This window comes from Arvicola amphibius, chromosome 15, assembly GCF_903992535.2.
Source record: "Arvicola amphibius chromosome 15, mArvAmp1.2, whole genome shotgun sequence".
Classification (NCBI taxonomy): Eukaryota; Metazoa; Chordata; class Mammalia; order Rodentia; family Cricetidae; genus Arvicola; species Arvicola amphibius.
In genome coordinates, this window is record NC_052061.1 from 33,674,735 (window position 1) to 33,689,406 (window position 14,672).

The 14,672-nt window shown below is 49.9% G+C and overlaps 1 protein-coding gene across 5 annotated transcripts; it reads right to left on the reverse strand.

Annotated features, from left to right (window-relative positions):
* Positions 1–3,398: 3,398 nt before the first annotated feature.
* Positions 3,399–14,101, reverse strand: Ces3 (carboxylesterase 3). Of its 5 annotated transcripts, none has more exons than XM_038312489.1 (13): positions 13,987–14,101; positions 12,788–12,992; positions 12,544–12,682; positions 12,251–12,384; positions 11,401–11,554; positions 11,187–11,291; positions 9,980–10,072; positions 9,745–9,885; positions 7,348–7,428; positions 6,066–6,213; positions 5,087–5,236; positions 4,867–4,945; positions 3,399–4,771 (listed from the first exon to the last, which is right to left on the reverse strand). In XM_038312489.1, exons 1-13 carry the CDS (start codon positions 14,054–14,056, stop codon positions 4,576–4,578), a joined length of 1,695 nt encoding a protein of 564 aa, XP_038168417.1. In that variant the 5' UTR covers positions 14,057–14,101; the 3' UTR covers positions 3,399–4,575. The 5 variants fall into 5 exon arrangements, with proteins under 5 accessions (XP_038168417.1, XP_038168416.1, XP_038168419.1 ...); XM_038312488.1 differs by having other exon boundaries at positions 9,745–9,888; XM_038312491.1 differs by lacking the exon at positions 5,087–5,236.
* Between the last annotated feature and the right edge of the window lie 571 nt (positions 14,102–14,672).

A 14,672-nucleotide genomic window follows, 5' to 3' on the forward strand; every position in this document is an offset into this window, starting at 1 on the left:
AATTTAGAGGTCACACATAGGAAAAGGAAAAGAGGGTGTGTTAGTGTAATAAGGAGTTAAGTGTAGATGGAACCGTTATTTTTCTTGGACTGAAGTTGGTGTCCTCTGGAACTTGAGAGAGCAAGGTCCTGTCTGAGTTACTGTGAATGAGGAATCTTTTTGAGTTGGAGGAGTGAATGGTTTAAGGTGTGACAGGTGAATCCAGTGAGGAAGTCCTTCGAGCTTGGCAGCTGTGGGAGTTAGAAGAATTACTCTGAGGGGACCCTGCCATTTAGGGGAAAGGGGTGAGGGACGTTGACCTGGGGGAGAAAATAGTACCTGTTCTCCAATCTTAATTGGTGGTGGACATGGATTAGTACATGGTCGAGGTAATGAGTGATCAGTGAAATCCCACAGTAGCGAGCGTAAGTGGGTTAGTAATGGCGTGAGCAGGTGATCAGGTAGGGGGGAGGTTTTAGGTGGAAGGCCAGGGGTTAGAACCGGCCATCCATACATGAGTTCAAAGGGTGAAATAAACAGCGGGCTCTTTGGGACAAGGGACCAAAACCATAACAACACCTATCTTACAAATGGGACAATTGCGCAGCAAAGACTACAAAGATCTCGCCTAAGCACCAAGCAGGGGACTTGTTTACCTGTGCCGCAAAAGCCTCAAACAAAAACCAGCCAGCCAGGGGTGGTGTGCAAGACTTCCGGCACTCAGGAAGCAAAGGCAGGTGGAGCTCTGATTTTGAGGTCAGCCTGGTCTATAGAGACAATTCTAATATAGTCAGGGCCACACAGAGTAACCCTGTCTCAAAAAAAAAAAAAACTCCAAAACATAACAAACAAAATACCCAAACCCAAAACCCAAACCCAAACCAAACCAACCAACCAAACAAACCAAAAACCAAAACCAAAGAAACAACTCAAAACAAGGCAAGACGAAACCTGTCCTAAGATACATATCCAGTAAACGGTAGATTCATACTAAAAGCCTATCAGTCAGTGCATGTATCAGACTCAGTGTGTGGAGCTAAATTTGGACTTGGTTTGTATGGGGCTATACGTTTGCAGTACAAGCGTTATGTTATCCCTGTCCTGCAGCGCCCCCTGGTGTCCACAACACACCAGCACATAACCCTTTCTGCCACCTGGCTATGGGAGACTCCATAACCCAACAGTCTCCTTGTCTGAAGCTGTGCCTTCTAATGTGGCCTCAGTTTTACATGACTGCTGCATCCTTGGAACAAAAATGTTTGTTTGCTAGGACACTTTGGCCAACAAGGGAGGGATGTTCAGTGAATCTCAGGGGTAGTGACACAGGAAAAGAAAATGGGAAGACAAGATGCTCAGAATCCCAGGGAACCTTCCAGCCATGTTATTCCTCCCCGAGTAGAGAGAGGCTCTCACCAGGCAGGGGCTGAGGCCTCACCAGCGATTCTTTCCCCTTCTCCAGGAGCCTCTGGAGTTGGCAGCATCAGAGTGGGTGTGGAATAGCCTTAGGCCAGGGGGCGGAGCCATCACACATCAGACCCTCTGCTCCCTGAGCAGCTCCTTTGCAAACACTGATCCCACAGTGTCTTTCCCCCTCACCTCTGCATCCCGTTAGTCATCATGTCTGACAGCTGTCAATCAAGAGCCCACCAGAAACCTGCTGGGGTGGTGCATACCTGCAATCCTTGCTCATGAGAAGCTGAGGCAGGAGCTGTGAGTTTGGGGCCTGCGGGGGCTACACAGTGAGGTTCAGGCCAACCTGGGCTACAAAGTGAGATCTTGTCTCAACAAAACAAAAGAGCCTACCAGTGGTTTCCATCTTGGAAAATGCACTGGCTCCTCCTTGCCTTCCCTTCCTGACCCTACTGTCCTGCCCCCTCTTCTGCACAGTACATCTGTTTATGTCAGCCTTGAGAAGAGTCTTCCTGGGTCCTCTTGCTCTTGAGTACAAGACCTGATCATAGTCAAGGTCCCTGATAATCTAATCTCACTCTGTCCAAATAGAGCAGTATTGCCTCAGCGTCTTCCTCGAGGCCAGCTGTTCTCAACCTGGGGATCGTGATCTCTTTGGGAGTTGAATGACCCTTTCACAGGGGTCAAATGTCAGATATCCTGCACATCAAATATTTACATCATGATTCACAACAGTAGCAAATTATAGTTGTGAAGTATCAACAAAAATAACGTTGCGGTTGGGGGTTGCTGTAACGCGAGGAACTGTATTAGAGGGTCGCCGGGCTAGGGAGGTTGAGAACCACTGCTCTAAGGCCTTTCTCCTATTGAGTCCTCTGCCAAGGGACCCTTTGCCCCTTGCTTCTCGCTGTTTATACTTTGGCTTGCCCATTTGAGTAACCTCTGCTCATCTTCCAGGTCTTGGCTTAGATGCCCTCTGTCCCCAGGTCAGGCATGGCCTATTTCTCATAGCTCGTGTGTCACCAGAAACACACACTGGGTCCCTCTTCATAGCTGCCAGGCTCTCTATCAGTTTATGGGGACAAACTTCTTTGGTGGGAGAAGGGGTTGAGAGCAGCAAACCTTTAATGCATTGGGAAGACCTCGAACTCATCCTAAGAAGACCAGAAAATCATGGAGAACTCTGGAATGGGGGAGTGACAAGGCTCAGATCCCATCTGCTCTGCATCTCTCCTTGCTCCAAGTGACTCCCCACAGCATAACTGCCTCAGGTACAAATGCTTTCCATGGACCCATCAGCAGCCACGATACAGTCTGACTGAGAAGCTATGGATGGATGACTGGGGCTCATAGGATGGGGTAGTGGGGTCAAGGCAAGATACTTGGAAGTCGATCAAAATCCAGATTTGTTTGGAGTGTGTGCTGGGCATCGAAAAGTCTCTCTTGCACACTGAGCAAGGCTCTATTTCTGTGCTATCCTCCTCCCCAGTCTCAGAATCCAGATGTTTTAAGGGGATGGTACACTGATTCTTAAAAAGGACTTAAATAGCCTACTCTGAAAACATGCCTGCTGTACCAGGCCAGACCCTTTGTCTTGGCCTTCACATCTGTGCCCTGGAGCTCCCCTGAGGTGCAGGCAGATTGTTGGGATTGTCCTCTGCTGCTGGGAGGTGAGGGCGGAGTTCCTGCCCTTTGTGTGTAAGCTTGGAGACCAGGCCCTAAAGGTAAAGATTGTTTCTGGTGGTATGGGGCTGGAGAGATGGCTCAGTGGTTAAGAGCACTGACTGCTCCTCCAGAGGACCCTGGTTCAATTCCCAGCACCCACATGGCAGCTTGCAGCTGTCTGTAGCTCCAGTTCAAGAGAATCTGACATCATTATACCAATGCTTATGAAATAAAGTTAAATAAAGTTTGTTTAAAAAAAAAGATTGTTTCTGGTGAGGGTGACCTTGCTGGGTTCTGTTCTGCCTTGTGCTGAGGCAAGGACCAGTCAGCAGAGAGGAGGAGACTAGGTCCTGCCTAGAGACCTCTAGGTGCTAGGTTTATTCTGAAAGACCCAGATAAATCCAGACCCCTCTAGCAGGAAAAATAGAGCCAAAAATCTAGCAGGAAGAGAAGAGCCAAAAATCTAGGTTAGCTGGTGCAGTGATTCTGTTCCAGAGATTAGCTGACCATAAAGTTAGATTATAATCTTGAGAAATAGGGAGTTACCCCTTTGTGATTATCACTGGCATTTTCAGAATTTTTCAATGATCACTAGTATTTTCGGAATTTTCTAATGACGGCCTCCCTACCCCCTTTTGGGTTGTGGTTTCTTCCCTTAAATACCCCCTCTCCCAGCTACTCGGGTTCGAACTCCTCCCCTGTGTGGGATATGAGTCTTGGCCACAGCGCTTGTTCCTGTCAATAAACCTCGTGTGATTGTAGCAAGGACTGTCTCTCATGAGTTCTTGGGGGGTCGTGTTATCCCGAGACTTGAGTGAAAGTCTCCCCACACCCGGGGTCTTTCAGTTCGAAGTTAAGGCCCCCTGTGCCCCAAGACCTCCACCTTCAGAGGTCACCTTCCTGGCCAGGGTGGACATTTGTCGGGGATGAAATATTGATTTTGGTGCCTGAAGAAGGGTCTGGGTTCAAATCTAGAATCCGTGATCATAGATTCTGTCTGTCATCCATTTATGAAACACTCCCTGCCTCCAGGTCCTGCCTAATCTTGCTATGGTGACAGAGTGCGGTTATCAACGTCTGTTTTCAGAGACCTCCTCTGGGAGGGACAAGGACACAGACTGGCTGTTGTGAGCTTGTGGTGGGCTGGGTTCTAATAGGCACACATGGCCTAGTGGAGGCAGAGGAGCTTCCCAGGAGAACAGATCCTCTGAAGAGCTTGACTCAGGAGAACAGATCCTCTGAAGAGCTTGACTAATGTGCTGGACCTTGCCGTGGAGCAAGGATTCAAGACACCACAGGACAAAGCAGGAGCTTGTGCAAGGGTCCTGAGGTAGAAACCAGTGTGGTGACATTCACTAGTGCGCCATGCCTGTCCTGCAGAGGCTCATGCCTTAAGGAATGTGTGTTCGCATCAGCCTGGTCCAGGTTAAAGTGTCCGGGTAGAAACAGAAAGAAGCTGTCCTGCTGGGACTCCAGGCCCTTTGGGTTGGCGCTGAGAGGAAGGTCCAGAGAGGCCCCGCCTCAGAGTTCCTCTGGCGCTTTCCTGCTCTTCTGTTGTTGGCGCCACTCTTGGATTTTTCTGGGCAGTGTCTCTGTCCAGAACTGTAGCCGGTTCTTCTTTAGCTTCTCCCCAATCCGTGGCTGTAGGCCAATCTCCAAGTATTGTTCTAACTGGTTTAACTGGGGCCAAGAGGGCAACCCCTTGCCGTTGGGGTTCCTGGGTGAGGAGATTGAGAAGCAAGGGTTGATTCTGTGCCCTGAGTAGGGGCAGATAGGAGGTCCGAAGTCTGGCATGTACTGCTCCCTACTCACCCCGTGTGTGCAAACTGGGTCCATTGGGCCATCATGGTCAGACTCAGCTGTTTCTCTTCCTCTGTGGCCTCTGGGAAGGCTGGTGGGAGGGACAGATCAGGGTCAGGAGAGGCTCGGACTATGCCTAAAGGTTCCTGGTACAACCCGAAACCTCTGTTCCTAAAAGACCACCTTGGAGCACAGCAGCCTAGGGATGAAATGTCTGTCTGTCTGTCCTTACCCAGGAAGTTGCTTTCATCTGTGAGGAAAGGACCTCCAAGGACAAAGGGACTCTCAGACCCATGGTCAGCCTTTACCCAGGACGGCTTGAACTTCGCAAAAGAACTGGGGGTATGCTGGAACTCGTACAAGAAGACAGGGGACCCAGCATCTATGGAGAAGGCAGGATTCATGTTAGGTGTTAAATCAGGGCACCTGGCAGCACAACCTTGCGATGACATCAATCATCATCACCATAATGGTGCAGATCAGAGATAACAGCAAGCATTCCTGAGCCCTCCTCTGACTTACTACCTAGCCAAAGATGACCTTGAACTCCTGATCCTACTTAGGTCAATGGTTCTCCACCCGGGGTTCGAAACCCTTTGGGGTCGCATATAAGATATCTTGCATATTGGATATTTGCACTACAATTCATAATAGTCGCAAAATTACATTATGAAGTAGCGATGAAACAGTTTTATTGTTGGGGGTCATAACATGATAACTGTGTTAAAGAGTTACAGCATCAGGAAAGCTGAGGACCACTGTTTTAATTAACCTTCATTGTGCTCCCCCTTTACATATGATGAAAGTGAAGACTGGAGAAGACCTCTGAAATTTGCCCAAAATCAGAAGGTTAAGAATTTGGGACTGTTACAGGACTGTGCCAGGTTCAGGGGAAGCAAGATTTCTCCCAGGAGAAGCACTTAAAGAGTATCACACTTCTCACCAACTGAATGATTCCTTCAGAAAGAGTTAGTGATGGGCCCTGCTAGGTGACCTTTGGTAAGTCACTTTAGCTCTCTGAACCTCTGTTTAATCTGCAAGGTCCTTTTTCAGGCATGCCCCTTGTCTATGATGCTACGTCTCAAAGAGAAAGGGCTGGGAGGGGCAGCAGATGTGGGATGCAAGGCTTCAGGGGATTCTGTACCTATCAGCAGCTCCATCATCACTTGATGGTACAGGGAAGACAGGGCAGGTGGCATGGGCTGGCTTACCTTGGAGGTGTTTTGAGAAGATCAAGGTAGGAATGACGAACACGATATCACCTACCAGTTCCTGGAAGGCGTATCTCATGGCTGGTGCATCTGAGCCCTTGTCTAGGTATTCGTCTATGACGATGGGCATAATCTCAGGGGGCACCTCCTGGAGTGAGAGAGAGGTGGGGCTCAGGCCTGTTCAGGCCCCACAGCTTCGGCGGACTTCCTACAGACTCTCACATCCTCTACTAAAGGTTCTTTCACATCCTGGGGCTCCTGCTCCAGGGAACAGCCGCCTATCCCTGCCTCCCTAGGTGTTTTATTAATAGATTGTGTCTGCGCAGGATAAGCACATGTGTAGAGTTAAGTGTTATGCCTGTGGCCACTGTCAGTACCACATGGAGCAGGCGTTTGGACCACTCTGAAAGCCAGTGTCTGCTAAGTTATCTGGAAGCGGATGTCTGCAGAACAGAGTGTGGCCTGGAAGCCAATGATAGGTAGAAGTTAACTGGGAATAAGCAATAAATGGGGGTGACTCGTAAGTCCAGAAAGCAACAACGAGGTTGTATGAAGGAGAGGACTCTGGAGTTTCAAAGAAGATAGCACACATAGGTGCTGCCTGGGTCTCTGGTCAGCTCCTCACATGCAGCACCCAGTCTCCCTAGGAGAGCTCAGGCGAGAGGGAAGGTATCCTCTCAATTTGAAGTGAAGCTGTGGGCTCGGAGGGACTGGGAGAACTGGACAAGTGACCAGGGCTGGGATCTGTCTGCCCCCAGGTCCATCTGGCTCCAAACCTGACAATGAGATTTTAACACTCGCGCTCACGGGCCACTTTTCTAATCTGCAGCAGGGATACGGCCAGTTTCTGCTTCACAGAGCTGCCATGACAACCAGAGGACGAATGCCGATCTGCATGCTGAGCCAGACACAGTCCTGGGGGGGGAGTGCTCATGAAGGGGTGTCCACCCTGGGGGACAATGCTGCTGCCGCCGATTTTCCTTCGAGAACCATACTATCTCAGAGTAATGCTTTATTTTTATTTTTATTTAGACAAAGTCTCACTCTGTAGACCAGGTTAGCCTAGAACTCATTATGCAACCCATAGGGTAACCTACCTCAACTTCCTGAACTCTGGGATGACAGCCCAGAGTTACCGCTCCTGGTCTCTTTACTCTTAGTGGGCCTGAGACTCATCAACTGGGCTAAAAGCTTTGGTGGTTGGTAAGTAGCTTCGGGTGGGAGTGGATCCGAGAGTGCTGTGAGGTGCCTGGGAGCCCCTCCCTCCTTCCTCCTGCCTTACCATACTGGTCAAAAAGGGCCTTGAAATCTCCAGCAGTTCCTCCAGGCTCAAGTGTTCCAACTTCTCCAGGATATTCCAGACCTGTGGGGACAGACACTGAGGTTCTACCAATGCCCCTCTGTCACTGTGCTTTGCCCTCAGGCCTGAGCAGGAGGCATTCCTGGGCTAGTGTTTACAAACTCATGATAGAGTCATGGATAGTCAAAGACACAAGCTTGGACATAACCGAGAAAATTCTGAAGGCTAAGAATGGAGGGGCCTAGGATAGTGGTATTGCACTCCATTGTCAGAGGCTAATGGCAGCGCCAGCTGGGAGGAAAATGTTTATTCAAAACTTTCCTGCTCCTCCTCCTTCTCCTTCTCCTCCTCCTCCTCCTCCTCCTCCTCTTCTTCCTCCTCCTCCTCCTCTTCCTCCTCCTCCTCCTCTTCCTCCTCCTCCTCCTCTCCTCTTCCTCCTCCTCCTCCTCTTCCTCCTCCTCCTCCTCTCCTCTTCCTCCTCCTCCTCCTCTTCTTCCTCCTCTTCCTCCTCCTCCTCCTCCTCCTCCTCCTCCTCCTCCTTCTCCTCTCCTCTTCCTCCTCCTCCTCCTCCTCTTCTTCCTCCTCTTCTTCCTCCTCTTCCTCCTCCTCCTCCTTCTGTACCTGTGTGAATATGTATTTGTGTGCACATGTATGTGTTTATGTATGCATGCAGGTGTGTGTTTGCATGTGCATATGTTTGTGTGAGCATGTGTATGCATGCACGTGTGTGTTTGTGTGCATATGCATGTACTTGCATATACATATATGTGTGTGTTCATGTGCCATATGTGTGTTTGTGTGAACATGTGTGTGTATTTGTGTGGACCTGTGTGTGTTTGTGTGCACATGTATATATGTGTGTGTAGGTCAGAAGTTGATGTTGGCTGTTTTTCTCAATCTCTTTCCACTTTGAGAGACAGTCTCTAACAGAACTTGGAGTTGGTCAGTTTGGCTAGACCAGCTGAGCAGTGAGCTGCAGGATCCTCCTGCCTTCACTTCCCTAGCCCTGGGATTGCAGGCATCCAGTGTCACCCCTGACTTTTCTATGGATGTGCTGGAGATGGGGTGAGGGTCACCCATAGTTCACCTCCAAACCTCACGGGCACTAGTTAAAAACATCACATGTTGTCTGGTATTTGTTGACTCATGTCTAATTTCAGCACTTAAGAGGCTGAGATAGGAGGACTGGGCCTCAAGTCTGAGGTCAGCCTGGGTTATATAGTGAGTTTTAGGGTAGCTGAACTACAGGATGAGACCCTGTCTCAAAACAAGAAACAAAGACCCCAGGCAAAAAAATCAAATGTTGGTTTTCTATCTCACAGGTAATTTTGTTTTTGAGATAAGAACTCATAATGTAGCCCAGGCTGGTCTCAGACTTGAGTCATTCCTACCTCGGCCACCTGAGTGGATTACAGAAGCATCTGTGGTGCCTGTCTTAGGTGATGTAGTCTTAATAGCACCTAGATATCTGACTTTTTGAGTTCAAATGCCAGGCCTACCACTTAAAGATTCATGAAGTTCCTTGAGCTTCTTATGCCTCAGTTTTCTCATGTGTGAATGAAATATCAATGGTCTGCTTCCTAGGACTCTCATGGGGCCGAGTTCATGAGCCTCCAAGCCCTGGCACAGAGAAGGCGATTTCTGCAGCGGATTGATTTTCAATGGGGGAATTCCAAGACAAGTCTTGTTTCTGTTTAGACAGTATGGTGTCGGTTAAACAGAGCACTGTGCTGTGATCTGGATTGACCTTACTAGCAGCTGCTCAAACCACCAAGTGAAGAAACATGATGAGTCCTTCCTTTGTGAGAGACTTTATCCATTTGAAAACGATTAATGGGTTAAGGGGTAGGCTCTGGGGCAGAGTACTTGGCTGGCATGTGGGAAGACCTGTGTTTGGTCTTCGGCATCACTGGCGAGAGAAAAGTTTCTGTGAAGATGGGTGGATGAATGGAAATGGTAGGATGAAGTAGGGAACCCAGGAGTACAGTATGGTGGAGCTGCTCTTGTAGGTACTGTGTAACCAGACTGGATTAGAAGGCACCTGACCCATCATGTCCAATAGCTTAATACCGTTTGGAACATGGGGGTCTCAGTCAGTCAGTCTCCCCGGCACAGAGTCACGCTCCTCCGTGGCTCACAGCAGCAAATATCAACCACCACCGTCAAGAATGTGCTGTCGATTAGTCCTTCCCAGAAGACTACTTTGCAAAAGCTGGGTTTTCAACACACAGAGCATGGGTTTGGTGAAATGAAGCCAAGTGGCCTTGACCCTTGGCTTTCTCCTCACCTACCCAATGGGAGTGGCTGGCGTGCTTGGAGCTCGTGGAGGAGACTGCCTGGGCAGGGCCTGGAAGGGCACAGTTGCCTGAGGACACTCACCTTGAGCATGAGCCAGCCAACCTCATGATTGTTGACTCCCAGGAGGTAGGGCACAGTGGGGAATTGCTTCTCTGTTAGGAGCTTCTCTGGGCTTTGTGGGAAGAAGGAATCATTGCTTATGTAGGAAACTTGCACGTTTTTCTGCAGGAAAAGCAAGGCAGGAGGCCCACTGTCAGGAACTGGACAGGACCCCTCTCAGTCATTGCCTGTCATCATCACCCTAGAGGTGACATACCTGATTGTTAAGGTCCTTTCCTTCCTTCTGTAGCAGACACTGCACCAGCTCAGCTGAGGACACGGAGCTGCAGCCCAAGGAGTTGGCTAAGGTCTGAGGACAGACAGAAGAATATTGCCTCTCAGATACACACCCTTCGCTTCCCGAGCACTGCTCTCTGTTCTGAGCTGTGATTTCATAAGGCTAGCCCAAGAGACCTGCTACCAACCTAGGGAGGCTGATCCCTCTTCCTGTGTCTCCTTCATCCATCTAAGAAACATGTCCTTTTCTAATTCAGTAATAGTTTGTGGTGCCGATTAAGACATGCATGGACCTGTCTGGCAGGGAATGTAAGGGGTACTGAGTCTGGAGCAGGGTGGGGAGGCTGGAGAGAAGGCGCCCAGAGAGACAGAGGAGGCCTGCAATTGTGGTAAACAGATCTCTTCCCTCTGTGGTGAGGGGAGGGGTAGGCTGCTGCTCTTGGATAGATAAGAAGTAATGTGTCCCGCTGAGGCTCCTGAATTATCCCTCAAACCCTGCGTTATTGCTCACTCCTCCATCACAGCCAGGGCCTGGGACCAGACGATAGGTCCTGCCTTTTGCTGCTTATCCCATCAATGTCTCTAAGGCTTGCCTACCATCCCCATCTTGCTGGTGTTGGCCTCCAGGACCGCTCTCTCCATCCCACCTTTTACTCCGCGTGCCTCGGATTTGTTTCCCAGCCGCTTCTAGCCCTTCGCATCCTGCCCAAACTCTCAGGCATAGTCTTTCATGTGGAGCCTGCACGACCCTTCACCTCTTCAGTGTGTTCATTTCTTGTCTCGGCCCCTACCTGATGACTTCCTGCTTCTGAGAGCCATCACTTTGTCTTACAAAAGCCTGAAGCTTTTGCATGCCCAGTTCCTATTAGGGAAGTTCTTGGTGGCTTTTTCTGGCTACTTTTCACAAGGGGACAAATCTCTTAGGCAACAGCATGGCTGGGAATGGGAGGCTCCCAAAGGATCCTTGGGGAAAAAGGAGGTTCCTAAAAATGGCCCCAGGGAAGTACCAGAGATAATCTGCTCAGGGTGGCCTTCTCCAGAAAGCCAGGTCTGACTGCCTACCCCTGGACTACACTAGTCACTGTCTCTGAGCCTGTTGGTGACTTCTTCCTCTCCTTGCCTGACCCAAAGGTTAGCACAGGACCGGTTTTGAGGCATAAAGATAAGAGAGTAAAGCAAAGGCAGACCTGTGCTTCAGGCCAAGGGTTTATCTCCTTCAATATCTTGTTGGTGATAATCCCACTCTGGGATATGGCTCTGTGAAATAACCCCGCAGACATTGGAGACAGGACCTGGGAACAGCAGGGAGGACAGATGAGTCAGCAGGCAGAAGCACTGGGAGGTCTAGAGCCACAGAAGCCTCTTAGACGTGGCTACAATTGCACTCTGTGGGTAACTCACCAGGGATGAGACAATCATGCCACCAGCAGAATTACCGAAGATAGTGACGCAGTTGGGATCACCCCCAAAGGAGACTATGTTTCCCTGCACCCAGCGTAGAGAGGCTACCACATCGAGGAGGCCTTGGTTGCCAGGCATGTTCTTGTCTCCGGTGCTAGGGGCAGGGCAAGGCAGTGGTTAGCACAAGATGGCTCCCAAGATATATTTATTTTTTCTTGCCCTCTGCAAAATTGCTTTGAGTCAGTTACCAGGACACTGGACTTCTCCTCTGTTCCCCAGTCCTGGCTTGGATATGAGTTACCATTGGCACCTGTTTTCCCAGTATACGGTGTGTCTAGATGTAGCAAGGCAGTTAATCAGAGCTGGTCTCAGATGGATAACTGGGCTTGTTGCTCTTTGTCCCCATTCCCTGTTAGGACTCTACCTGACCTTTGCCCAAGTTCAAAGTTCATTTCTGGCTTTCATTGGGCCCCTTCCTATTGTGGAGCCCTGGGATATTCTTCTCTCTCTCTCTCGACTGTGTGTGTGTGTGTGTTGCATGCCGACATGAACTCCTGTCAAGTATACACACATGGAGGCCAGACAGCAACATTAGACATCTTGCTTCACTGCTTTGTTTCTTAGTTTTTGAAACAGGGTCTCTATTTGAGTACTTAGTGCTGAGATTACAGACATATGCAGCCATACCCAGTTTATAGATGGATGTTGGGGACCCCAATTCATGTCCTCATGTTTGCGTGGCAAGCAAATTTTACCGGCTGAACAACGTCCCCAACCTCTCTACCCTTAGATTCTCATGAGAAGGCCTTCCTCAGGGCTGTAACGTCCTCTTCCAGGCTGGCTATCTTACCTGAGGAAGCCAAAGATGCCGAGACGGTACTGGACAGTGACTACTACCACATTCCCATAGGCAGCCAGGGCTGATCCATCATGAGAGGTGGCAGAGCCAACTACCAGAGAGCCCCCATGGATCCATACCATGACCTGTAGAAACGGCTATGAATCAGTGACTCCAGCTTCTAGGACTCCAACCCCCACCTAGCGGTCCAGGGTATACTAAGGACTTCTGGGGTGTTTAGGAAATAGGGGTATAGAGGGGCAGGTGGCATGGTAGTGCTGGATGGGGGCCTCTGGACTGTATACCGGCAGTCTGGCCCCTGCAGTGGTCTCAGCGGGGCTGTAGACGTTGAGGATCAGGCAATCCTCGGAAATAGAGAAGATCTGAAACTTTTGGTTGAGGGTGAATCTGCTGTTACTTGTTCTCTCTACGTCCTGCATGCACCTGCAGTCAAGGGGGACCCCAGAGGCAGCTATCAGTTCACACAGCCTGGTGTCCAGCCTCTGCCACCACCCTGCCCGCTTGTCCACCCCGTGCAGGGGTACTCACATTGGGGGATTGGTGCTGGCATCTCTCACGCCTTCCCAGGGCTGTGGCGGGAGTGGGGCTGAGAACCGCAGGGGGCCTAGTGGTGCCTGAGCAAACGGAATGCCCAGGAAGACGTTCACCAGCTGCTCTGTGTCCTTCACACCCACCTGCCGGCCTCTCACGCGACCCAGGGGGGTATCCACTTCAGGCTGAGTGACTTTGGCTCCTGAGATTGGGAGAGAAGGGTCACTAGGTGAGTCTAGAGCTTCCGAGAGGACCTGGGTGAAAGATGGACTTTTAGAGTGGAGCAGCATTGATTTGTTTCTCCAGGGTCTATTTTGTGGGGCTCCATTCTGAACCCCCTCTCCACACAGTGTCAGGGTTGAGCTCTCCAGCCAGTGGTTGCCTTCACGGCTATTATTTGTTTGCTTTTGAGAAAGTTCAGTCTGGCCTTGATTGTGCTCTGTAGAGAGGACTGGCTTCTAACCCTGATCTCCTGCCTCTGCCTCCTCAGTCCTAGGATTGCAAGTTGGTGTTAGCACACACGGCTCCTATCTATCATCTCTACGATCGTCCCTGACTTCCTCTTCCTTCCCTTGGGTCACAAGGCTGAACCAGACCTGCTGCCCACTTGAACCTCAAGTTACTCACACACTAAAGATAGCGTGACAGGCAGCCTTGTTGCTTTCTGTATCCAGATGCCTTGACATCTCAAGCCTGGTGATCTTAGGTCCGCTGAGCCTGCATTGCTTATTCTTGCCCCCTTGGGTCTCTCCCCACTTCCCCTCACTTGTTCTTTCATCTGTTGGCTTCTGTGCATGGGTTAATGGGGTGATTTTTGCCTCCATTTTCAGGGAACTCTGAGTAAGCTTCCTTTATGACTCTCTTGTTTGTCTTACTACGACTGATTAATAAGTCGTGTGTCCTTTAAGACATAAAGATAAGACCGGGGAAATAGCACAGTGGTAGAGCTTGTTTAGTATGTTAAGGCCCTGGGGTTCGGCCTCTAGAAAATAAATGAACACCATCACCTTCTTCAATCCCTAACCCCCTATAGATCATACGGAAGGACACACAGTGGCTGCATTCTTCCGTACTGGACCCCTTCCCTGAGAGGCTGCTCACTCTTACAGGTCCCTGCATCACACTTGTCCCCTCCTTCCTCAGGTGTCCTACCGAGTCAGAAGCCCCACTTCGCAGGTTCAGGGAGTGTGTCTTACCAGAACATGCCAGAAGTAGACAGGCCACCCAGACTAGGACACTGGACCCGGCTTGTACCACTGTCCCCATACTTTTTTATAACTGACAGTGGAAGACGCAGTTGGAAAACGGGAGGGGACTTGCTTTTTATAGTACCCCTTTCCCTGTAAAGATTAACTTGGTCTGCCTTAATTGGTTGGTGACCAGTTCCGAAGTTAAGTGTCCTGGGCTCTGGCCACTCCCAGAGCAGAGTGTCTTCTGGAGGGGCCTGATGATATGGCACCCTCTGGTGTTCAAACACTAGCGCTAGCCTGGCCTGGTGCCACTCTTAGAATTGCAGCTGCTGTATTCCAGGTTAGCTAGACTAGGAGCTTCCTGTAAGACTCAAGGCAAATTTCTATTCCCAAAAGGAGGACTAGGCATGCAGAAAAGAGTAATCATTCTAAGCTAGACCGAAGCCTAGGTGCGCGGAGACCTCTCTAAGGCTCCCAGCCCAGCATCTGTTCACTGTGTTGAGTGGCATGGCTTCAAGGCCCGCGATTTTGCTGGTGCATGTTGGTGCTTTTCATAGGCTTATGTGCTGGGGTTCACAATTTTTTAAGCCTATGTGGCATGTTGCTGTTTTCTTTACTTTTATAAGGTCCCTAGGTATCCGTTTTGGCTCCATTTAGACATTACTCTATTGAGAGAACCCCGAAGGAACTCA

Bases quoted from the DNA above. Each gene is read 5' to 3' on its own strand.
- Ces3 (XM_038312488.1), bottom strand. From the start codon at position 14,056: ATGGGGACAGTGGTACAAGCCGGGTCCAGTGTCCTAGTCTGGGTGGCC. The intron at 12,385-12,543 runs GTATACAGTCCA...CCGTTTCTACAG, and splicing joins CTGCAGGGGCCAGACTGCCG to GTCATGGTATGGATCCATGG. The intron at 6,214-7,347 runs GTAAGGCAGGAG...CTCTCACTCCAG, and splicing joins GGCCCTTTTTGACCAGTATG to GAGGTGCCCCCTGAGATTAT.